This window comes from Chlorocebus sabaeus, chromosome 10 (assembly GCF_047675955.1).
Source record: "Chlorocebus sabaeus isolate Y175 chromosome 10, mChlSab1.0.hap1, whole genome shotgun sequence".
In the NCBI taxonomy this organism is placed as follows: Eukaryota; Metazoa; Chordata; class Mammalia; order Primates; family Cercopithecidae; genus Chlorocebus; species Chlorocebus sabaeus.
The window spans coordinates 28,255,052-28,281,610 of NC_132913.1; the positions used below are offsets into that span (position 1 = coordinate 28,255,052).

A 26,559-nucleotide genomic window follows, 5' to 3' on the forward strand; every position below is an offset into this window, starting at 1 on the left:
GGTCTCCTGAGCTATGTAAGTCCATTAAACCGATTTCTTTTGTAAATTGCCCAGTCTTGGGTATGTCTTTATCAGCACTATAAAAATGGACTAATGCAGATAGTAATAGTATCTTCCTTACATGGTTTTTGTAAAGACTAACAAAAATCACAAACTGTTTTACAAAATGCCACATCCATACTAGTGTAAACATTCACTCAATTTTACCTACAATTATTATCATTAGTAGTAAAAATAAATCCCAGTGATGTATCACTATAAGAAACTGTATTAAGATTTCTTAGAGGTTTATTTCTAAATACTGGCATTATAAGTGGATTATTTTATTTTTAAGATATTTTCTTATATGTCTTAAATCCTAAATATCCTTTTAAAAATATATCTTTTCTACATCAGAAGAGATAAGATGTTATCAATAAACTGAAGTTCTTTTTATTACACTTATCCTTCCTGTCTCACAAGAGACAATCATTATAAATGATAAAATAAATACATGAAATGTTTATTCAGCAATTTGTGACGGTTAATTTTATATGCCAACTTGACTGGGACACGGGGTGCCCAGATGTTTCGTCACACATTATCCTAGATCTGTCTGTTAGTGTGCTTTGGATGAGATTAACACTTGAATTAGTAAAGTAAGTGAAGTAGACTTCCCTCAGTCGTGTGGATTAACTCGCTCTAATCCGTTGGCCAGAGTGGAACAAAAAGGCCAAACCTGTCACAGGCAAAATAAACTTCACCTGCCTGATTGTTTAAACTGGGACATCGGTTTCTTCTTGCCTTTGGACATAAACTGAACCATCAGCACTTCCTGGGTCTGAAGCCTGCTGACATTTGGACTAGATGCACACCATGGACTCTTGTGGATTTCCAGCTTGCCATCTGCAGATCTTAAGACCTATCAGTTTTTATAATTAAGACCATTCCTTACAATAAATCTCTCTATGTATTATATACATCCTATTAGTTCTGTTTTTCTGGAGAACTCTAACACACAACTCAAGATTAAATCATTCTCAAAATGTTACATAGTTCTCAATACACACATAGCATTGCTGGTGTTACTGTGCTTAAGGGACACCATATGGGGTAGAAAGAAGAAATTTCAAAAGTCATATCAGAATAATAAGATGCAGTAAATTGAGAAATGTCAGCAAAAGTTAGTAAAATTGCCTTTAACACAGATCAATCAATCCAGTTAATTCACTATTTGAATAGTCTGTAAATTCCTTACAAGTCTTTTTGTCTCACTCCTTGCTCTTCACCACTTAATATAGATAACTGAATCAGGAAGCCATTTAAAGTCATTGTAGACCTATGTTGTGTGTCAACATACCATCTATCTAATCAACAACAATGCATTTTTAGTTGCAACTGCTTTAAGTTCTCTTATTCTTCTATGGCATATACTTATTTACAGTTTTTACTAAATCACACATAGCAGTGAACTCCACAAAATATTATCATTGTCAATATTCCTCTGTATATTCAAAATTAGTCAGTTAATAATTTATAGTCTAAAAAGAATTATATCTAAGTAATGATCTGAATTTCTCGTTCCAAGTCTCATTTTAATTCCTTTAGTTTCTTCTGCTTCTAGTCTCCAGAAAGAGCCCAATAAACAATAAGGGTAACATGCAAATAACTTACATGTGCAAGTTGTCCCATTTTCATCCAAAAGTTGATTATCAGCACAAGCACACACCCGGCCTCCTGGAATAGCCAAACAAAGCGTACTACAGCCCCCATTATTTACTCGGCACATATTGTCACCTGCAAGAGGAGGAAAGCAAATGCGTCAGAGAACTCTGATTCACTTTCTTTCCAGGAGGTGAACATAGATGTAATTACATACACATATATGTGCTATGTATGTTATATATTTAGTAATATAGTCAGGATTTCTGCCGAATCATAACTAAATTCATTAATGTTTGAAAATATGTGATGCATTGGTAGATAAGGATAAGTTTCTCATTAATTGGAGGAGATAGAGGTCTGAGTGAAGTTAGGTACTAGGTGAGGAAAGAGAAAGAACAGAATGGTGTTTGTCTTGGATCGTTTTCCAGATTAGGCCTATTGTATTCAGGTCTGAGTTCTTTGGAAAGTAGACCACTGGCTCTCAGAATGTGGTTTTGGAGCCCCAGGAAACAGAAAGCAAATGAGTGTGGGAGCAAGGGTGGGGTATTCTTTTATCTTGTGCAGTATACACCACAAAGTCAGTGTATTGAGGACTCCAGGAATCACAGGACATCTGTGAAGACTCAAAAATGAGCAGCCTTGCTGGTATAAGGTGAATGTACAGTTCACAAGGGTGAAAGTGTTCTCCCGGTGGATCTAACGAGCAGAGGCACGAATGAGGTATAAGATAGACATCAATTAAGCAGTCATGAGAGGAAATTCACAGAGGTGCTATTCACGAACCTATGTCAGGCACCCTTGCAGACTCTCAGATAAAATTGAGTAATTATGTTTAAATCAACAAGTAATAATTGTTCATAGTCATAGTGATATTTCAGTAAACATAATGTATAGTAATCAGATCAGGGTAATTGGTATATCCATAATCTCAAACATTTCTTATTTCTTTGTGTTGTGAATATTTAATATCCACTTTTCAGATATTTGAAACTATATATCATCATTAACTATAATCATCCCACAGTGGTATAGAACCTTGGAACTTATTCCTCCTATCTAGCTGTAATGTTGTATCCTTGAACAATTGTAAAGGTGTTGGTACAAATAAATACAATTTAGATTGCCAATTCATCTTACAGGTTGGAAAGGAAAGGAAGAAAGTGTATTTACACTTGTGCATCACTTAACGATGGGTATACATATTAAGAAATGTGTAATCACATCATTGTGCCAACATCATAGAGCATCCTTACACAAACCTAGATAGTAGAGCCTGCTGCGCACCTAGACTACATGGCGCTAAAAAATGTTAGCTAGATGGTCGGGTGCGGTGGCTCACGCCTGTAATCCCAGCACTTTGGGAGGCCGAGGCAGGCAGATCACGAGGTCAGGAGATCGAGACCATCCTGGCTAACACGGTGAAACCCCATCTCTACTAAAAATACAAAAAATTAGCTGGGCTGGGCGGGGTGGCGGGCGCCTGTAGTCCCAACTATTCAGGAGGCCGAGGCAGGAGAATGGCGTGAACCCGGGAGGCGGAGCTTGCAGTGAGCCGAGATCGCGCCACTGCACTCCAGCCTGGGCAACAGAGCCAGATTCCGTCTCAAAATAAAAAAAATAAATAAAATAAATAAATAAAAATAAAGTTAGCTAGAAAAATATTTTATGGAAAAAATGTCGTCTTTAAAACACGTTTAAGTGACTACTTTTCAAACACAGTGCTAAAAAATTGTATACCTATATATCAAATATTGCTTCTGGGCTACAAACCTGTACACAGCATGTTATGGTACTGAATACTGTAAACAATTATAACACAATGATAATAGCGTTTCTGTATCTGAACATACACAAGGTACAGTAAAAATACATTACCATTACCTTATAAGACCATCACCATACATGCAGTCCATCATTGACTGAACCATCTCTATGCCACATATAACTATACTTACCTATAAATGTGTCAAACTTTAAAGAGAACGCAACACTAGCAATACAACAGGTAATATAATCGCAGGGTGATATTACTCTATGTTGCAGTTTGTTCAAAGTATCAATAAATAACATTTGGATTACATCAGAAGATTTTACTGAAACATTAAAAATAGCGAGCTTTTAATTACCTAGAGCCATACAATAAGAGAATAAAATAATTAAAGTGCAAATACCAGCAGTGTGATTAAAGTGACAGACTAGGTTGTAATACTGTGAGCCTCAGAGGTTGGATATGCTATGTGGAGGATAATAAGACGTGAGAAAAAAAACTCTAAAATGCTCCTTCATGCAATAAATATTCAATACATTACCACAAGTTATCATTGAGTGCCCACTGATCAGAAAAAATGACCTAAAGTATATTCTCATTTCATTATCTTGAAAAATAAATTTAATTCACTGTGTTTATAACAAATTTAAAAATACATATGAAAGCCAAGAAAGCTAATAATTCATGCTACAGTATCAATTGCTGAACTCAGAGGGCAATTAAGCCTAACACAGAGGTTTTTTTTAAATAGGAAATGCATAAATGCTTTAAGCAGCTTCCAGATCAGGTCATGTTTATTCCACGATCATGGGATAAAAATGCAATGCTTCATAAAATGAATAGTTATTCTATGTTGTACACATTCTGTACAGGATGAAATAGTATATTTAATATTTTAGGAGCATTCAGATTCTGGAAAATTAGAATTAATTCAATATATTTTGAGAAATATATAAAGAATTTAAGCAGTAAGAAATAAGGAATTACTGACAACATATTGAAATGTTGAAATTATATGCTAAATATATTCTTTAATTCAGTGGTGTGCCTCATACCATTCTAAATGAATATGAAATTTAAGTACTTAAAAATAAATTAGCATTATTCAAACTTTGAAATGTATTTATTTTCTGTTAATACTACATATTAAGAGAGAGGAATTGGTTATTTGTTCTGTCATAATAGAAATCCAAAATCTAAATTAATTTGAATAATTCCGTATCTCTCCTCTGAAGGGCTTAGATCTTTTTTATTTTAATAGTAACCCAATATATTTTTGAATTTCATTAATATGTTCCAGACAGAGCTCATATGATAGTATTTTTTGAAGTTCCGAGAACTAGAAAAATATTTTATGTAAAAATATCTTTTTTAAAATATGTTTTAATGACCACTTTTCAAACACGGACCTATACATTAATTAAAAACATTAACATATTAATAGCTGTTGTTAATGAAAAATTAGACTCGATCTCAGAGCTAGTTACTTTACATATATATTATATTTTATTCAATTTTTAAAATAAAATTTCAAGGAAGGTTTTATCTCGTTTACAGGTAGGAAAACTGAATCTCTGAGCAACTAAATGACTCTTCCAATATGTAGAAATAGGAAATAATTCCTATTAAATTATCATTTATTTCTAGATAATCATTATGATTATATTTGTTTATAAATGATTAGAAATAAGATTTTCTCTAAAATTGTGTTCTCAAACACTAACTTATTTATATATATTAAAATAAAATTAGATAAAAAAAGACATACTAAATATAATATACCAAAACCAACAAAAGTCTGTTACTTTTAGGAAGTAGATAGTTTTTAAAAATCAAAGATGCAAGGAATGCAAATGAAGAATAGTTTTCAATATCTAGTTGAAGATGGATGTCTGGCTTTATCAAAAACTTTGTCTTTTTTTCCCCCAATCTTGTATCTTCTAGAAGCAAAATTATTCTCCACCTTACAAATGGTGCACGGCATAGAGTGTGTTTGATAAACATTAGTTAAATAAATAAGTGGTGAATGCAACTTTTAGTTAGTAGTTTGAAAGATAAGAACAATCATTTGGAGTGCAGGCACAGGTACAAGTTTGTGGATAGATAGAACTTCCAAAGAATGGTAGTAAAGACACAAATAATAAGTGAAAACATTTCACAAGCCTATATTAACATCTTAATGTTTTTAGACATTAGCAGTTTAACTTTTGTTAATAAAGTATCTTTTTTTGATCAAATGAGAGAACATAAAATCCAGCACAAAGAAATTCCATTGCTTCAGGCTTTCTTTAATCTGAATTTTCTTGAAAATTGAATAAAGAAAACTTATTTTCTATATGTGTCCTGGACTCTTGACTTCTCAATGTCTTATCATAGGCAAAGTGAGAAATCTCTGAAGTTAATATAAAATACGTAAAACTATGGAGATTCTCTCTTTTTTTTCCTAACTAATGTAAGGATATTCGAGCTTGTAGTTTAGAAGGGGCAGTAGATATCTCATGTATTCCAAAAGTTAGATAAAGGCTAAGAGAGTGAGATCCCAAGGCCAGATGAATTATGTATTTAATCTAGTATAATTTCAGAAGAATTGATTTTGAACAATGTCAATCAATCTGAGGCAAGGATTAAATGTTTCTTACTTTTTCTTTCTTTCAAAATCAGATGTTCATTGAAGACTGTGTTTATATTTGACTTGCTTTGAAGCCACTTACATAAGTGTGTGTGTATAACTATATTAAGAGACTCCTTAAATTTTGTGTTTTTTTTGTTTTTTTTTGTGATTATCTCAAAAATGGGAGATTTAAAAAGAAAGAAAAATTTTGTGATGATGGTCCCATCACCAAATCGAAAGGTTTTTATTAAACCTATAAAATAATGTGATTAATAAATATGTCATACATTAGGTAAAAACTGCTATGTCTCTTATATTAGTCCTGTATAACCTAAAATCTCTAAATCCTGGATTCTATAAAAGCAGTCAAGGGGAGTTTTATATTAAAAATATACATTTGAATACAAAACTCATCAGTGATAAAATTATAATGACCAAAGAAGATTCACATTCCTTTTCTTCTATCTAAAAGTATAGAAGATACATAATTTTGGAAATTAAATTGGCCACACAAATTAAACACAGAAAAATACTTTCTGGTGAAACGAATCAGAATCCGAATCTCAGTTTAATCCCTGGCTCACTGTGTTACTTGAAGGCCAATGGCTACGTCTGTCTGATCCTTGGATTTCTCATACATAAAATATAAATCAATAGTATCTATTTTAGATATATGTTGTGACAATTAAATAACAATGCTTAATCCACTTCCCAGTTTTAATAGTTACAGCTATTTCTTGGTTAATAAATGTATTCTATTTGTCATAAAATAATAGGATACATTTAATCAACCCTTATTAAAATATTACTTAGTTTTGATTATCTCATTCCCCACAATGTACAAAAAATCAAAGTGTGCTTTTGAACCTAGAAAATGAAAAGGAAAGACTATTATTTTACACAATTGCTGCTCTTTATATGAGGAATAGCAGAAGAAAGCTTTAAAAACTTGTTCCAGATACCTAATGTTAATGAAAAAGGAAAGCTTATAAATTTTACCAGAAGAAATGACAGTAGTATCTGAGAAAAACATCCTGATACTAAATCCCTAAGAATTACTTAGGAATTCTTTCCTAGAGGTACCTTTCTGTTTAGTATGTTATGTATTTATATCTACCTTCCTGAAATTCGCTGGTATATTCCAAGTAACTTGACAAGTCTTTTTTGTTCTAGACAGAGTTTCGCTCTGTCACCCAGGCTGCAGTGCGGTGGCACATTTTCGGCTCAATGCAACCTCAGCCTCCCAAATTCAAGCCATTCTCCTGCCACAGCTTCCCGAGTAGCTAGGATTACAGGCTCCCACCACTGCCCCTGGCTAATTTTTGTATTTTTAGTAGTGATGGGGTTTCACCATGCTGTTCAGGCTGGTCTCAAACTCCTGACCTCAGGTAATCCACCCACCTCAGCCTGCCAAAGTGCTGGGATTACAGGTGTTAGCCACTGTGCCTGGCTGTTGACAAGTCTCTTCTAATATGAGGAGTAAGGGGGCATCTGATTAGTTGACTAATGTTCTGACAATGAGTCTAAAATATTTAGATATCTCATTATAAGCATTCCCGAATATTTTTCATGATGTTCTAGTCAGGTGGGGTGTGTGTGTGTGTGTGTATGTGTGTATTAATACTATCTATTCATACGTACAAAAACTATATATAAATATATATAGTTTATATATACTATATATAAATATATATAGTTTATATATACTATATATAAATATATATAGTTTATATATACTATATATAAATATATATAGTATATATATACTATATATAAATATATATAGTATATATATACTATATATAAATAAAGTCATATAGTTTGTATTCTCTCAGAGAGAGAGAGAGACTCTAAGGTTTTATAAGATTAGTTTCTTTTATTCCATTAAGAAAGGGAGATATGTACTACTTAGAGATTTGGTTTTCTATTCAATTGCTAAATTTTATCCATAGGGGAAAAAAGAAAAACAGTCTAACAGGACAATATGAAACCAACATTTATGGGACATGGATCATCTATTTTCAAATATTTATTAATATCTGATGTTCAAAAGATGTAAAGAGTAACACCATTGGGAGAAAATTATAATAAGACAAACTGCCCACATCTGGACATCTGAATGTATTTTGCTTTATAATTCAGCTACTTTGATCAATGTAGTAAAAGACACTAAAAATTTAGAACTCAAGTAGATTATCTAATATCAATGTCCCTTGAAAGAGAAAAAATGGTATTAACCAGGAATCCTTTCCATATTGTATTGCTTGATCAAACATATAGTTAAGTACTAGGTAATCCTTAGCTATATGAAGAAGTGGTAGAAAACTAAAATCAATTGATTAATTCAACTAAGTTAATAAAAATTATCAATCAATTATTCTCAGTACATTCACTCAGTAAGACAAAACATTATGGTTTCTACAATAAAAATTGAAAAAGAATTTAGTAATTAGAGCTCAGTTTTTATTTTAATGTCCTGTCAATTAAAATGGGGAAAAACACTTTTAAAAGACCATTTTCCATCTAAGGAATAACATTGTACTATTATACATCAATGACACCTTTCAGAACACCAAAAATATTATCTATCAGAGTTATGTACTTCATTGTATATTATTATGCTGCACTATTCCATTGAATATTTATTTAAAATGTAACTTTAAAAACAAATGTCCTTTATTAGAGAAATTATTAGGCAAGTTACGTATCATAATTTGTTTGTCAGGCACAGTGCTATGGAAGTTTTGCTTTTCAATAACAAATAGCTATTTAACCATCATGGAAATGTTATGAAGAAGGTATTTCTTATTTTTGTTAAATCTTTCATCATGAGTCCAAAGTTTTGAAAGGAGAAGATGTTAGGACCCAGATCTAAGCCCAGGGCATTTTTCACTACATGTGTTGCATTTAGTTAAACAACTTCACAGAATTGGAAAAAACTGCTTTAAAGTTCATATGGAACCAAAAAAGAGCCCGCATCTCCAAGACAATCCTAAGTCAAAAGAACAAAGCTGGAGGCATCACGCTACCTGACTTCAAACTATACTACAAGGCTACAGTAACCAAAACAGCACAGTACTGGTACCAAAACAGAGATATAGACCAATGGAACAGAACAGAGTCCTCAGAAATAATACCACACATCTACAGCCATCTGATCTTTGACAAACCTGAGAGAAACAAGAAATGGGGAAAGGATTCCCTATTTAATAAATGGTGCTGGGAAAACTGGCTAGCCATAAGTAGAAAGCTGAAACTGGATCCTTTCCTTACTCCTTATACGAAAATTAATTCAAGATGGATTAGAGACTTAAATGTTAGACCTAATACCATAAAAATCCTAGAGGAAAACCTAGGTAGTACCATTCAGGACATAGGCATGGGCAAAGACTTCATGTCTAAAACACCAAAAGCAACGGCAGCAAAAGCCAAAATTGACAAATGGGATCTCATCAAACTAAAGAGCTTCTGCACAGCAAAAGAAACTACCATCAGAGTGAGCAGGCAACCTACAGAATGGGAGAAAATTTTTGCAATCTACTCATCTGACAAAGGGCTAATATCCAGAACCTACAAAGAACTCAAACAAATTTACAAGAAAAAAACAAACAACCCCATCAAAAAGTGGGCAAAGGATATGAACAGACATTTCTCAAAAGAAGACATTCATACAGCCAACAGACACATGAAAAAATGCTCATCATCACTGGCCATCAGAGAAATGCAAATCAAAACCACAATGAGATACCATCTCACACCAGTTAGAATGGCGATCATTCAAAAGTCAGGAAACAACAGGTGCTGGAGAGGATGTGGAGAAATAGGAACACTTTTACACTGTTGGTGGGATTGTAAACTAGTTCAACCATTATGGAAAACAGTATGGCGATTCCTCAAGGATCTAGAACTAGATGTACCATATGACCCAGCCATCCCATTACTGGGTATATACCCAAAGGATTATAAATTATGCTGCTATAAGGACACATGCACACGTATGTTTATTGCAGCACTATTCACAATAGCAAAGACTTGGAATCAACCCAAATGTCCATCAGTGACAGATTGGATTAAGAAAATGTGGCACATATACACCATGGAATACTATGCAGCCATAAAAAAGGATGAGTTTGTGTCCTTTGTAGGGACATGGATGCAGCTGGAAACCATCATTCTTAGCAAACTATCACAAGAACAGAAAACCAAACACCGCATGTTCTCACTCGTAGGTGGGAACTGAACAATGAGATTACTTGGACTCGGGAAGGGGAACATCACACACCGGGGCCTATCATGGGGAGGGGGGAGGGGGGAGGGATTGCATTGGGAGTTATACCTGATGTAAATGACGAGTTGATGGGTGCAGCACACCAACATGGCACAAGTATACATATGTAGCAAACCTGCACGTTGTGCACATGTACCCTACAACTTGAAGTTTAATAATAATAAATAAATTAAAAAAAAAAAAAAAAAAAAAGAATCTGAAGATGGTAAAAATGCTATGGACTTTGGTGAGGGAAATTCAGCAATGACATTCAAGAGGAACAATTCTAAAGAGAAGGGAAATGGAAAATGTGATTGTATATTGATTGGACTGTGAAGTGAGAGAGAAGTATAATCCTGAAAAGCAGATCTTTCACAGTATGAAAAGGATTGTTTCTATTCAAATCCTGGGCTCTCGTTCAGTGTAGGCAAACTATGGTAGTGTGGTGGGGGTGCAGGGTTTATATGAATATAGCAAAATATTACTTTTTAATCTATCCAGGCAATTATTTCCATTCCTCATTTCTTGTCCATAGCTATGGCTTGTGCCATCCACATAATTTTAGTTTTATTCTTTTAAAAGATAATTTTATCTTTTATCAGCTATTGATATTTCTCATTTATACATTTCCATTATTTTATACAATTGCATTTGTATTCCATTGAAGCAATGTTAATACAATGGGAAAAAACTGAAGCTTTATTGCTCTAGGATCACTGTTCTAGCTGAAGTATCTTAAAACACTCTGTTGCTAGATAATTTCCTATTGATAGCATATGTGTTAGGAAATTCATAATATAATTTATTCATCTTAAATGTATTGAACTGCATGCTCATTAAATGTTTACAAGGATATCCCTATTAGAAAAAGGAAAAATGATTATTTAGACTCACAAAAAACCTACCACATAATGTACTAAACTGTTTTCTTTGTTCAGTACCTAAATTCTGAGTAATGCTATGTGCAGATGTCCTAATAAGTATTAATAACTCACACAAATAAAACATATTATCTGATTTTAAGAAGACACAAATATTGTGATAGATGGTATTACTTTTGTATCATCTAAAATAATTATGTGTTCCTTAAATTGCATTGAAACTAATCAGATAAACATACTAATATACTTTTTAAAATAACATTTTTCTTGTATAATGTATCTTCAATTTTCAATAGTTTTCTTTTCAAACTAAGGAAGTTCTCACATTTAACCATTCTTACTCTTTGAAAACATTAAGATAATCGTTTTACTTTAAATAACTAACACAGCTTTCTTCAATGAAAATCACATGAAGAAAAGGAAACACTTGAAGAAAACCTTAAACCTCACTTATAGAGAATTCCCAGGGATAATCACTCAGGCTATTCAGAACAACAAAAAGTAAATTTCTATGATAACAAAGTCTGATTTGATTGACTTTGGAGCAAATTTGACATCTTTTTTCATAAAACTGTAGCAATGCTGTCAAGATAAACTTTTTAAAACTACTGTGAAGTATTATTATATGTGAATCTCAAAAGCATTTTTATTTGTTTTTTAATACCTTGTTGCTTTCGTGGATCATAAATCTGAAGCCCAAATAGGGGTGGTCTTTCATGCCTCAGCAATGTCACTTCACTCGTTATCAAGTCGAGTTGAAAAATGGAACCATTCATATAATCTGTCCAGAACACATAATTTCCATGATGTGACAGTCCAAAAGGGTGGTTCAGCTCTCTCCCACTGTAAACAATCTGTAAAATATAAACACATTGTGAAAAATCAGAACTTGACTTTAGAAACATAACCAGATATTTAGAGAAAGTGATAATAAGTATAACAGATAATAATCTAATATCTTAACTCATTTTCTCTGATAGATTTGAAAAATGGATTTCACAATGTGAGCATATTTTTTGTTTGTTTTAGGGCATGCTATTTGAAGGAAATCATCTACATTTTATCTATGTAAAATTATTTCATCTATGGCACAAAAAATATGGTTAAGAATGCAAATATTAAAATGACTTTTCCCTACTCTCATTCCTGTTTCTTTTGCTTATGATATTTCAGTATCATATCCTGGGATAGAAAGCAATCTGAATAATCATGTGTATTACAACATTGCTCATCCAGTAACCAACAGATAGAAGATGTTCAAACAGCATTGGGAGTAAAAATAATCCTCTTACTTTAATTGGGCCAATGCAAATTTAAGAAATCTTGGATCTGACAGAAAAGGTGGTAAAGATTTTAATTTTAAACACAGATGCATTTATTCTTAGTAAATAGATAAAAACTCACTGGCAAATTAAATTCTGATTATGTTAATGTATTCACTTACATTCTAGTTATATTGTTTTGTTGTTCCTTAAATGGAGGAATCATGTGATAAAACTTTAAGTCCAGTTTCACATGAAGGATTGTAGAAGGGGAATAAATTATACCTCAATAATAATACTTTTTCGCCTTTCACCACAAATAAAAATATATTGAATACAAGACGAAAAAGATTTTGTATTCACTTAATATTAGAGAATTAAGAAAATTATCTAAATAATTTAGGGTCATAAATTTAAATTTCGCTCCTTTTAACTGAATTATTCTTACCAAATTATCATATATTGAATAATTGACATGGTTTCTTAATTTTTTTCACCTTTTCGTCAGCTAAAATATGCTGGCCATGAAAGTATTATGTTTATTGTTTACATACCAACATCTTCTAAGAAAGCATAAAGATTTATTTAGCACCTGTTAAGTATGTGACATTAGGTTAAATGCCAACCAATTGTACTTATTTGAAGAAAGTATTTACAGTATTGTTAGAGTCAATCAACATTGATTGATTAGTATTTCTTTCTAAAACAGAATCCATAATGAGTAGGCTTAGCCAAATATGCAGTTTTTCTTTCCATAAAGAAAAGAAATACAACTTAAAGGAAGTGTTTTGGTCATTTCTAACATTCCCTTTTACTATTATTTAACTCATAAAGTCAGTTATTAGTGTTATGTGTAATTAGGTAACCAAAACAGGAAATATAGAGGTTCTGTTTTGTCAACTATGCCTCTGTCTCACAGCCAATTGCATCATCTTCAATTTTACCTAAGAATTTCTAAATCATTTTGCAGTTACTCTAGCAAAAAAAGCAAGAGGAAACTGATACCTATTCATACCAATAAGCTTGAAGTTCGGCTCATTCCTACTATGTGTTTAAGTTTCAATGTCACCAAGTTACTTATTCAACTAAATACGACGTAATTACTTCCTCATCATACATAATGTTAAACTTCAGCTGAAGATATTGAACACATTTTAATAGAGTGGGGTTGCTTGGTTATAGAAAACTCATCAATAATGCAGAAAAACTGCATTTTAAAACAGCTCTGATATCCTGAGAGCTGCTTTTAAAAATCCCACAAATCCTGGCACACCACAGTGAGCTGGGCCTGATCTCCCAGAGGCAAGTGCCAGCTGCGCTCCTTAATGCTCAGCCCCCTTCAGCCACCCCATGGAGACCATTGGCAGCACCTCAGAGGAGTAAAAATGAACTTGAAAGTATTTTTAACACAACACAACAAGGCTCTGTGAAAAAAAGAAGCCTGTGGGTTAAAAACAGCAGCATTTGTCTTTTACCTTCCTGTGAGTTCCATTCAAAAACACTTTTTCAATATGATCGTAATAGGCATCACACCAGTATAATGTGTTGGTGTGAAAGTCCAGAGTTAAACCATTTGGCCACAGCATCTTTGAAGTCACAAAAATCTGCCGATTGAATCCATCCATCCAGGCCTTCTCAATCCTTCCCACGCTGTCATCTATTTCATCTTCCTCCCAGTCTGTCCAATACATCCAACTAAGACATTAAAAATGCATATATGTTATTACAACCAATCACAGTATAGACACTTCCTCAGATTTGACAGTTCCATAAATTCTACTTTCATTCTGATTTGTCCTCCTATCTAAGTGATTATCTGTCAAAGAGGGGGCAGCTGTGAAGTTTTAAGGAAAGCAAAGATTTGTTTGGTAGAACTGTGCGTTTACACTTATTACAGAAAAGCCAACTGCCACCACTATCGCACTTACTGGCTTCACACATTAATGAACCTGACAGTAAGTGCCAAATAGCTATTTTTGGGAGGTGTTGATACCAAGTATAGGAAATGATTTTCTGGGTCATTACTATTTTAAATGTTGTCCACCTCAAAAAGTATATCATCAATTACATGATTAAAAAGCAGATTGACTGACATGAGAATCCATGGCACAGTTAATGATCTACTCCAGACTTTAGTTAATCTCAGATGAATTATTATTTTTTAAGACAGGTAATTGAACTGCTTTTGCTCTAAGGGGCATAGTCATACTGAGTTTGTTTGGCTAGGTCTGATTTGTCTTCCTGATGCAAATAATCTATGTTTTATTGCTGCTTATTATTACCCCAAAATCTACAGAAGATGATTTATCTGCACATAAGTTTAGTAATAGCAAGTTGACTGACCTTGAGATTTTGAGCTTTAATTTCTATCTCAAACAAAAGCATCTGCCTTTAAAAACAAATCTTTTGTATAAGCTCTAACAGTAGGAGAGGGGGCCTTGAATGAATGTTCCAATTCCCTCATGAATGAGGTTAAAATCCACCACATGGGTTGTTTTAGGGTCATGTGAAAGTTCTTGAGTTTATTAATTAAAGTGTAGGTTTAATCCAGTCATCTCATATACAACTTTATAAAGTCTCAAATCTTTTCTAAGCTGCTGACCCTTGAAATACCCTTATTAGATCCCCTGCCTCCCCCATTTTGTAGACCCTAAGAATTTCTAAGTGCATTTGGAAAAAGTCTGTCACCATGACGAAAAATCCTACTGTGATCTAAACTGGCCGACTTGGGAAAACTGAGGATGAACACATTACCCATTATTTCAGACCAATTAAGCTCTTTTTAAATTCTCTTAACGGTTTCCAATTATGTTGATATGCCTTTTCAGACCCAAGGAAGTATACTGAGACTGTGGAATTGTATTAATCCTAGAAATAAACACGGAAATATTTATGTCTTGTGTCTTGTACTTCCTTAAAGTGATTTTTGAATTAGGACAACTTAGTAACAAAAAGGATAGTTATTCTGTTTGCTCTAATTCTATGTTAGTTATGTATAACTACTTGACATCAGCTATATAAATGAACTATACAAAGGCAAAACATGCAATCTTTTCATCTTTATTGATATTTTCCTGAAATATTTTAATATAAAGTTGATCAATGCAGTTTTATTTTTGCTAATTTATGATTTATTAATATTGCAGTTATCTTACCCTACAGCTTCTATTTTTGATCATGGCAATACATTTTTTCTGTGACCCAAATCACACATACATGTGCCTGTGTGTGCACATGCACACACACACACACACACATGAAATAAATCTGGATATTCTAAATATGTTGCATATTCTTTTACTATTTGAAAAAAGAAATTGTTCACCAACTGACCCATCACTTAAAATTATTTTTATTTAAACAAAATATAAGAAAATTATTTTTCTAAGTAATGCCAATCTTAGAGAGGTTATATATACATACATACATACATATATATATATATATATATGCTTAAATGTATATTGTAGGCCAGGCACCATGGCTCATGTGCGTAATCCCAGCACTTTGGGAGGTTGAGGTAGGTGAATTACTTGAACCCAGGAGTTTGAGACCAATCTGAGCAACATGGCAAAACCTCATCTCTACAAAAAAATACAAAAAGTAGCCAGGCATAGCTTGTGCCTGTAATTCCAACTAGTCTCAAAGCTGAGGTGGGAGAATTGATCACCTGAGCCCAGGCTATCAAGGCTGTTGTGAGCCAAGATTATACCACTGCACTCCAGCCTGGGTAAGAGAGTGATATCCTGTCTCAAAAAAATAAAAATAAGAATAAAAAAATAATATGAAAGCTTTGCAATCAATACCAAATGATGAGAATTCTTGAACACACAAAATAGAAATACAACCTATAAAATAAGCAGGAACTAATACAGGTATTTTTTCTAGGTGGAACTCTGAGTATTCTTCACATAAAACATAGGTTAATCTGGCCTTCTGCTAATACAGAAAGAAAAATTCTACCTTCTATTTCAAGCCCTGTTCGAATGTAATTATCTGATGAAGACTATCCCCAGCCTTTGTGGAGATGAGTCAAAATAAGCTCTTTCCTCTGTTTATCAGTAACACTGTCTAGTTTTAAATAATATTTATTGCACTTATTCCTTGTATATAGGGACAGTTGGTAGGAAGACATTACAGGGATGCAGATATTGTCTCAATGAAAAAAATATTCTATTACTCAGAATTGCCTTCAAATAGCTTGAAGTACGTAGATGCTACAGGTTTCTAACATAATTTGGATGCCTATAAACTTGGAAGAAGTTGAAGAGGATTTCTAAATTTGATGAGAGAGCTGGAGCTAGTGGGCTCTAAATTTTCTTCTAAATTATATGTTTATATGACTTCCACATTTATGTCATCTCTTGGGCACAAAAAAGACCCTTTAGCTCTATCAGAAAACATTTTCTCTAACAGAATAGTGAGAAAGAAGATACTGTTTTAAGACAGAAATTTAAAATTAAGAAATTTCTTCATACAGATTTGGACAGTGTGGAATAAATACTCTCTTCAAAAATTAAGACTGATTTAACAGACAATTATATAATCCAAACATAAAATCACCAATATTACTTTATAATTATGCCCTATGAGAACACTTACAATGAGTTCACTCACTCCCTACGAAGAAGCACTCTGGTTGTATGTGGAGCTACTCTCAACACAAACAACTCTAGGAACTGCAATTTGGTGATCTCAGTTTATAAGGGATTCACATGCCTCCTAACAGTACATATTTTTTGTATATGTGCAGTAAAATGTAAAGAAAATCTATTTTTTGATGTCTTAAAACAATAATATGTAAGCCATGGAAGGAAAACACTCCAAAAAACTATACATGTAAAATATTCAATAAATAACATTTTTTAAGTTATAAAATACTATTAAAATTTCCATCTTCTTTGATATTTCTATAAGTACAGTTTTGCATTCAGGTAATAGCACTGAATAAAAATCTAAAGAAAACATATTGCCAAGAATTGGACTAAATATTTCATTCTAAAACAAGTAATACATACTAGAAAATGATGTCCCTATATGGAAATTATGGTGGTATCTAAAATTGTGTGATTATCACCCTAGACTAATGAAAAGCAGTGAAGTTTAGTGGCTAAGAGTCAAGTCATAGAGACAGGCTCCCTGGGAATAAATGTAGACCCAGTCTTTTCTTAACTGAATGGTGTTTGGCAAGGCAGTTATCATTTTCAACTTTATAAAAGAGGGATAAGAATAGCAATTAATTCAGAGGATTATTGTGAGGGTTGCAAAATAGTGTCATAGTAACCCATTTAATAAAATCCCTGACCTGCAGGAAATGTATAAAAACTTTTGCTATTTTTTGAATACACTAAATTTCAATTGCCTTTAAAATATAGAATTGATTGTCTAATCGAATTGATTATCTTGGTGTTGGCTGCTCAAAATACAGAATTATAGTGCTAATTTTAATAAATCAAGTAATATATCTTTGTGCAGTAATCTATTTCAGGTCAGTGTATTCTGACATGTTTATTTAGTACATTCTCTATGACAGAAAAACCATTAAATGTGTAACTTATCAATTAAGACCATTTGTGTGGAATTTCAGCTATACATATGAATTAAAATAAAACTGACTACTATTAACTATGTAAGAAATACATTTATCTACTATAATTTTTCTTATATAAAGCTAGTCAAATATTTCATACCCATTAATTGGATCCACCACAATTCCTCTGGGATGAGACATTTCACCCTCTAAAAGAGTCTTCCGACTCTGAGAAGCTTTTTCCAGCCTGGCCACATTAATGGTTTTCCTATGGCCATCGTTGGTCCAGTAAAGATTATTTCCAATCCAGTCCACAGCAATGCCCTCTACATTATCCAGATCTATATATATATAAAAAAGCAAAAACAAGAAAGAAACTGCTTTTACAATTACAGTAAAATTAGTGTTCACTACTAATATTCTACCTAATAAAAACTTTAGTTCAAAAAGGAATGAACTCTGATCCATGAAATCTTTATGGTATAATTTTTGCAAATGTCACTATTTTACAGAATACTTTTTAATTTTATTTTGAATGTCTTTTTATGTGAATAATAGGCCCTCTCTCAATCGTACACAATGTTAACAAATTAATCATGGTCATTAACTCAGATTTTAATGGAACCTCAATTTATTGTAATTCAGTGATCTGCAGAAAAATGGAACATGTGATAGGAGTGAAAAAGCTTGAATGTAAGTGACAAATTCAGCAACATAGACTGTTCTGAAGAAAAATCTACTAGTACTGTGTCAGCGTGTTCAAACTTGTAATATATAATCTGAGTAATCAAAATAATATGAATGTCCTCTTGCCCAAGGATGAACAGTTTCAGCAGGAGCACAAATATGAAAGCCCAGGACAGGCTTTCATCCCAGAACTGCGTCCACAGTGAATCGCAAGGAATCGCTGAAATACTTCTATTTTAGACTTACCTTACAAAGAATACTATTACAGGATTATGTGAGATACAGGCAATGATAATTCAAATGTAATAGACAAATAATAATCCTAGGAGTTCACCTAATTCAAATCCTTTATTTTATAAAGGGGGGTAACGAAAACCTCAAAGTGAAGGCAGTTACTTATAGTCTATTATCGTTCACGAAGCCGTAGCAATTGGATAAAAATCCAAGCCTTATGACCCACAGTGTGGAAACACTCAAAACAGCACAGTTCCTAGGGTAACTTTCTGTAGCATCCTGTTGTTGCTTTTTGTTATTTTGTAAACCACACTTCAGCCTACAACATTACAACGACAATTCCATTCTCCTGTTGCAGGAAAAATTGCTATGAACTCCTTCTTTTCTCTCAAAACCATGGGAGTCTACACAGACTTCCTCTTTTCCTTTTTGGCATGAGTTACAGAACTGGAATTTACTGGACAAAAGCAATAGGTAGTATATGTTAGAGAAGGAGCTGTATATTCACACACTACAAGGAAATCTGTATCACATTTCCCTGTATGCAGACACAAAGGATATTTACTATTATCATGTTGTTTAATCATAGTCCTTCTGGCTCAGGAAAAAACGTACAATTTTCCCTTGTAACCCTTATTGCTAATCAACACGTGTCGTGATTCAGAATGACTGATACAAAATGTGATCTGATCTAACTGAAAATCCCATCATAGTGAATCAGATATGTTCCCAATTTCACTAAGCTATCTGCTTCATTACCATCCAATATGAGTAATTTTCATAGGTTAATTGTGCCTATGCTTAGAAAAAGAAGTTTAATTTTGTCTTTACTTATTGACGACACTTAATTTTCCTGAGCACTTTCCTATTCTTGCATAATGGAACGAGAGTAGTTATTTACTCTTTTCTATTTATTATAGTCTATAGCTGATTTCTATCTTAGTTGGTTTTCAAAAATTGAATTACATTTGAAATCTGTTCCAGTATAAGAAAGTCTTCATGCTGGATAACCCTATTATTTTTGAAACTTTTCCTTTTAATATATGACTAGAGATTTTTTTTTTTTTTTTTTCATATGAAGCAGTTACAATGCTGTATGGATGAAATTTTTGTTTCTGACACTTGGGTAAACAAACTCAGTGATGCATCAGGAAAGTGAAGATTATAATAGCACCTACCTCATAGGGTGATTACAAAGGACAAACTATTAATAGCTACTGCATGTAAACATTTAGCATATTTCCTGGAATACAGTAACTTCTCAGTTCATGTTAGTTTTTATTAACCTATCAGGATTAAAAAATATTTTATATCTCTTCTGTCTCCTTTCCTTAAGGGCACTACTTGATAGGAATATATCTTATGTTTTTTGTCTTTAAAATGCTTTTTTCTGTATTTTCTTGCATTTTTACCAGTGATTAACTTTGACTAAAAATAATATATAAATAAATATATGTGATATTCTTAAAATAATGGCTGGCACATACTAAATAATACATAAATATAATGATTATTATTCCTGTAATAATATCACTATAATTTCTGTATAATCTTTTCTTAAGCAAGGTATCTACTGTATTAAGATAGTAATAAAGGAATTAGCCTAGAGTATTTTCTAAGGTTGTTTTCTGTTTGTGCTTTGATTTATTTTTCTGTTATAGGGAGAATGACAATGAATAAAAATTTTAAAATAAGAAAATGTATGAAAAGATCTATGAGCAAATTGGGAATCTTTTTAGGTTATCTTTAATAGGGCAAGGAGGAATTTCTCTCACGCAGAACAAAGCTTGAACAATCAATTACTTCCTTTCTCAACAAATATACATTGATAAGGGAAGCATTCTGCTTCCACATTATTTGATCCCTGCTTTAAATTAACTTATAAATTAGATCGAGAAGTTATACATATAGAACACCAGTCTTATGTATGTTTGATATTTTATTCAAAGGGGTCTGTTTGGGCCCTGCCTGAGACTGACTAATAATGACTCTATGAACAAAAGCCCTTTAACCAGATCAGGGACATATGAAGGTTGTGGCATTCAAAGGCCAAAAAAACATCAGTGACTACAGAGAGTCCAATTATCAGCTTGAGAAAACACATGATATTAAAATGCAAGGAAGATGTTCGATAAAGAAAAACTTGGTAGAATTGATTGTTTTGTGTACTTTGGGATAGAGTTCAAGTATCCTACATTATAAAATTCATATTTACTACTATTTATTATTATTATTGCATAACTAATAACAAACAAGAGCATGACTATATTAAAAATCTGGTCAAAATCTCCCTTAGCTTTCACAAAATACCCATTTTCATGCATCACCAGGCAAGGAATCGATATACTTGTTCTTCTTCAGAAAAAAAAAAATCCAGTAGATAATTATTTCTAAACTTTGTTTAGACTTATATTATGTCTATATTTTTCATGCTAAGTGAAGATATTGCATATTTACTCATATTCAGAAAATAAAGCCTTTTCATGCATTCTGAAAACTTAATATATTATTTTTCTCAAATTATTAATATTTCTACAACATGTTATCTTTGTAAACATTGTTCTAGCAATTTCAAAATAACTTGTATGAATGGAGTAATATATAAACAGTACACTAAATACCCACATACTCACACATCTAATTCAAATTTAGGATTAATAATGAAATGCATGGTTTACTTAAGTGAAAAACTCCTTATGTTAACAATATTATTTCCTATAAAAGACACCTACCACTAAGGAAATGAGGATAAATAATATATAATAAAATTTATATAAATTTTAAAAGAATAATGATGTGGATTTAAAGAGAATAAATAGGACCATTCTTCAAATGAATGTAATACTTTGGACTAGACCAAATAAACATTTTTAAAGAAAGTGGTTTTGGGAGAAAAACATTTTTCTAAAAACGAAACTTCATTACAGGTCTGATTTTTAGATGTTACACATTCATGGGGCAGAAGACTAAAGTTTTATATACTTAAAATAAAATTGCCTACTTTTAAATTGGGTCCATGATTTTTTTTGCAAGAAAGGATGTGAGCAGTGGCCTTATTTTGTTATGGTACATGAGCAGGACCTCCAAAAATGATCCGTAGATCTTGATGCTTTACAACAGAATTTGATGCATATAATAAGAAATTAATTAAAAATTATACCCCAAAATGGCCATTATAAAATCATAGTTTCTACATTTTTCTACCTTATACAAGTTTATCCAGGGTTATCTATCCTTAGCATGAACATTATTTTTCTGAGTTGTAATGAAAGTGTCTACATGAGTACAGAGTATGGTAAAGTACCTTAAATGATTAAATTTGCATAATGCATGTAGACATGCTTAAGGCCAGCAATGCCTTACCTCAACCTAGAGTCAACAGTTGGACAACTTTCCTGTCTCCTATTCTTGTAGTTCAATTAACACAAATTCTCTCTGTGCATTTCAATATGGCTTGAGGCTATAAATAGCTCATATGTATCCGACATGAGTAAATGACATTGATTTAATTAATAGTGTAGCAGTAAAATTTGCTTGCTGAATAAGCTGTCTCTTGGGGTTTCAAGGGTCTCTGGTCACAAACTAAAGATACTATCTGTCCCTAATGGTCAGTTGAGGGTGATGTTTCTCATCCTCATTTTCATTCCAGATTTCTCCTTAGTTGTTAGGTCAAGTAGAGTGAATACGCAAGCCATTCTCACTCAGTACAAAATACCTTGATGTTGTATTCAAAGAGATATGTTGAATGCATATAAGGGTCTTATTTTCCAGAATAAACAGAATATATTAAAACATAGTGGTTTCCTTTCATTATCCAATGCAGACTGTCAGTTTCAATGGGTCAGGGGATACAGATCATCACTCTATGATACGCAGATATTTTATCTTTGATACGATGAAGACATGGACAAGTAAAGATAGTGCCATAGTATGCATCATAGTTACCAATAATCTACAGTGACAATAAAAATGAAAGATTCAGAATGGTTAAGGACTGAGATTTTCATCATACTTTCAAGCTTATAAGTTTGTCTGTTTTTGTTCCATGAATTCTGGTAGAAGATACAAGACTTGTGGAACCGATATAAAAGATTTTACTACTCATGGCACAACAAGCAGCATGGTCATCAGCAGATTGGTGTCAGTTCCTTTTACTCCAAAGTCCGCAGGGGCAACTGGGAGGGGTCCATATGGATGCTTTCATACACTGTGGGTGGCATTACAAGAGAGGAATTCTGAGTTTAGAAAATCGAAGCCTATTATAATGAGCAGTAAGAAGGCCTGCTCTTTTCACTGGCAGGTGACTCTGTCTCTTTCTCTCAATACTCTTTGCTATACAAACATTCTTGAAAAGATACTTCTGAAGAAAAGACAGTAAGTGTCTTACTTTAAGACATGCAGAAATGTGAGAGATCCACGGAGAAATGTCTCACAATAAAAGGTCCTGAAAAGTCATAACCTGGTGGTCACTAATACATGCAGATAGATAGAGCAAACAAATTGATGAGTGGATATGAACACAAATAATAATTTCTGGATTCCAAGCTATTACTGTTACAGGAATTCTGCACTAATTTATACAACCACACCTAAAGCAATAAAAGCACAAAGATACAGCAAACAAATTGGTGAGTGGATATGAATACAAATAATAATTTCTGGATTCCAAGCTATTGTTCTTATGGGAATTCTGCATTGATTTACACAACCACACCTAAAGTATATTGTGTAGCTAACTATGTGTGATGGTCAATTGTATGGGTTAATTTGGCTAGCCCATGGTACATTGGTCATTCAGTCTGGATGTTGCTGTAAAGGTATGTCTTAGATGATATGAACATCAGTAGAATTTGAGTAATAAGCAGGTTACCCTCTATAATGTGGGTTGGCCTCATCCAATCAGTCGAAGGCCTAAAGAATAGATTGGGATCCCCTGAGAAAGATGAAATTCTTCCTTCAGGCTCTCTTTGAACTCAAGCAGCAACATCAACTCTTTTGGGGTCTCCAGCCTGCTGATGTACTCTGCAAATTTTGGACTTTCCAGTTCCCATAATTGTGTGACCTAATTTCATATACATTCTGTTTTTTCTGTTTCTCTAGAGAATCGTGACTAGTACACTATGACCATGCCTGTGATCTGAAAATGATTTTGCTGAATGGGCCGGGAAGAAGGTGGCCACTCTTCACATCCATCCTTTTCTGATAAAACACTGCAAAGTGTATATTTCAGAGGACAAAATAGCTTTCAATTTAAGAAGCCCTAGAGATATGCAAGGGGCATATAGATCATTGTATAATATTCCACTAAAAATTTTTGGATAATATTAGAGTGTTCATTGTGAATGGGGAGAAAGTAATTTCCATTAACACCATTTTACTACCTAACTCTGCCTATCAAGAGAAAACAAAGCTAAAATTGCTTCCATTTTTTGAACACAATATATCACACCTATTCTTGAATATTCCTTTTAGAACCGTGAAGTTGATCATAATTTATAAAAATAAAACACTTTTGGCACCTATTTCATCAATAGTAAATTATTCAATCTCTTTCATATTATATGAAAAATCTACACTATTAGTAGTCACTTGGGCAATTTAATGTCATAGAAGTTGACTTTTTATTAGCTATGTTTTCTAATAGGTTTCATGTTTTTGCACTTGGTCACTTAAACATTCAAAAAGTTGCATCAACTGAAAATGTTTACTGAACTTTAAAAAAGACAAGGTATCAAATATATGCTTAGAAATCATGTTTAGTGAAAAATACTGATCACTAAATTCCAAGTTGAGCTTCCAAGTTAGAGAATGTAAATCTTTATTGTATTTACAATTACCATGGGAAAGAACAAATGTGTTATCTCATGCGACTATACTTTTGGAGATAACCAGCCTATATCAACCAAAACTGTATTTGTTTCAGATCCACATAAATAGAGAAAAAGTCCAGACAAATGTGTGTGTGGATTCTAGGTAAATGTGGTAAAGGAGGCCAAGTTCTTAATAATAATTTATCTAACAACATTTTTCCATAAGTATCTAAGAAAACACAAGCAGTCATGACCCTCCTGGGTACAAAACTGAAACAGTAAATTGGGGCAAAGTCATAATAAAATTAGGCAGGAACCTTGTTGTGAATTCTGTATTCTAGGAATAAAAGAAGCTACAGAACCATAAAGTTTAACTTGTACATCTACAAATAATGAAACAAAGACCCTGAAAAGTAAGTCGACTCACAAAGACCCATGATTAGTTAGTAGTCACTATAGCAAGTCTTGAAATTTAACTCATGTTTTAATGTGCCTACCATACTTTGTATTCAAATTTGACCTCTAGAATTGTAAAGAAAAAATGATAAACAGAGGAAGGAGTTAAAGAAAGTTTAAACCAGATGAAGTTTCCTTGGAAGAAGGAAAAGTAGGGCATGGAAGAAGGGACGGGAATGAAGCTAGAATAAGGTTACTACAGTAAAGGATGCTTTTGGGTACAAACTTTCCAATTACAAAGACGATACATAATGAAAGTTTGCATATTTTTTTCAGATTTCTCCACTTTGATAACTTTTGGCAAATTGCTTACCCTTTGATGCACGGATTAAACTTGAACTTCAGCTTTCACAAATGAAAATACAAATAATAATCAGCTCTCTCCATATTAGGATTAAAGGAGAGAATAATAAGCAGAACAATGCCTGGTACATAATTAAATTCTCAATAAATGATACCTGTTATTTCTTACTAAAATACATTTGATGACTAACAACGTAGATACTTAACAAATGTCCATATGAAGGGAAGTGAAATATTAAAAGAAAACCTGAGGAAAGCAAGAGGAAAAAACTATCATAAGCTACATGAGAAGGACAAGACATAACCAAACTCACTATGAAAAAATGGCTGGTATTTGAATAAAGTCTTTGGTTAACAAAATTGTATCAACATTAATTTTCTAGTCTTGATAATTGTAGTGTAGTTTTGTAAGATGTTAGAAAAGGCTGCGTGAAGGTGCAATGGACTAAATGTTTGTGTCTTCTTAAAATTCACATGTTGAAATCCTCATTCTAATGTGAAAATATTTGGGGCTAATTAATGAGGGTGGAGCCCTCATAAATGAAATTAGTGCCCTTATAAGAAGACACCAGAGAGTTCTGTAATCCTTCTTCCTTCACGTGAGGATACAGTGGGAAGTCATCATCAGTCTGCAACCTGGAAGAGGTCCCTCACCAGAACCTGACTGTGCTGGCACCCTGATCTCAGACTTCTGAGCTCCAGAATTGAGAGAAACAAATTTCTGTTGTGTATAAGTCACCCAGTCTATGGTACTTTGTCATGGCAGCCTGAATTAATTAAGACAGAGAAATATACAGAAATTCTCTGTACTATTTTGCAAATTCTTGACTAAAGTTACTTCAAAATTTATTTTTAAAAATATAATAAATTGTTTTGTAAATGCATTGCTTTTATATAATAAAAGATGCCAAAGCTAGATGTAGCATTACCCATAAAAAATAGTTTAAATATTGATATTAATCATATATTTTATAACAGTTTTGGTACAATAAGATAAACACTTATGATTCCACAGTAAAAGTGTAAGAGATATTAGTGAAGAATAACTTATCCATGTAAGTGTATAGTATAAAATTATTCAAGGTAGATACGTATCTCTTAAAGAA

At 32.7% G+C, this 26,559-nt stretch overlaps 1 protein-coding gene across 1 annotated transcript in view; it reads right to left on the reverse strand.

Moving 5' to 3' along the window:
* Positions 1-26,559, reverse strand: part of LRP1B (LDL receptor related protein 1B) — a 1,897,925-nt gene that overhangs the window by 763,195 nt on the left and 1,108,171 nt on the right. The window contains exons 12-15 of the mRNA XM_073019651.1: positions 18,124-18,304; positions 13,909-14,128; positions 11,836-12,025; positions 1,654-1,776 (exon numbers count right to left, since the gene is read on the reverse strand). Of these exons, the coding sequence (XP_072875752.1) occupies positions 1,654-1,776; positions 11,836-12,025; positions 13,909-14,128; positions 18,124-18,304 (714 nt within the window). The remainder of the gene's footprint in view (positions 1-1,653; positions 1,777-11,835; positions 12,026-13,908; positions 14,129-18,123; positions 18,305-26,559) is intronic.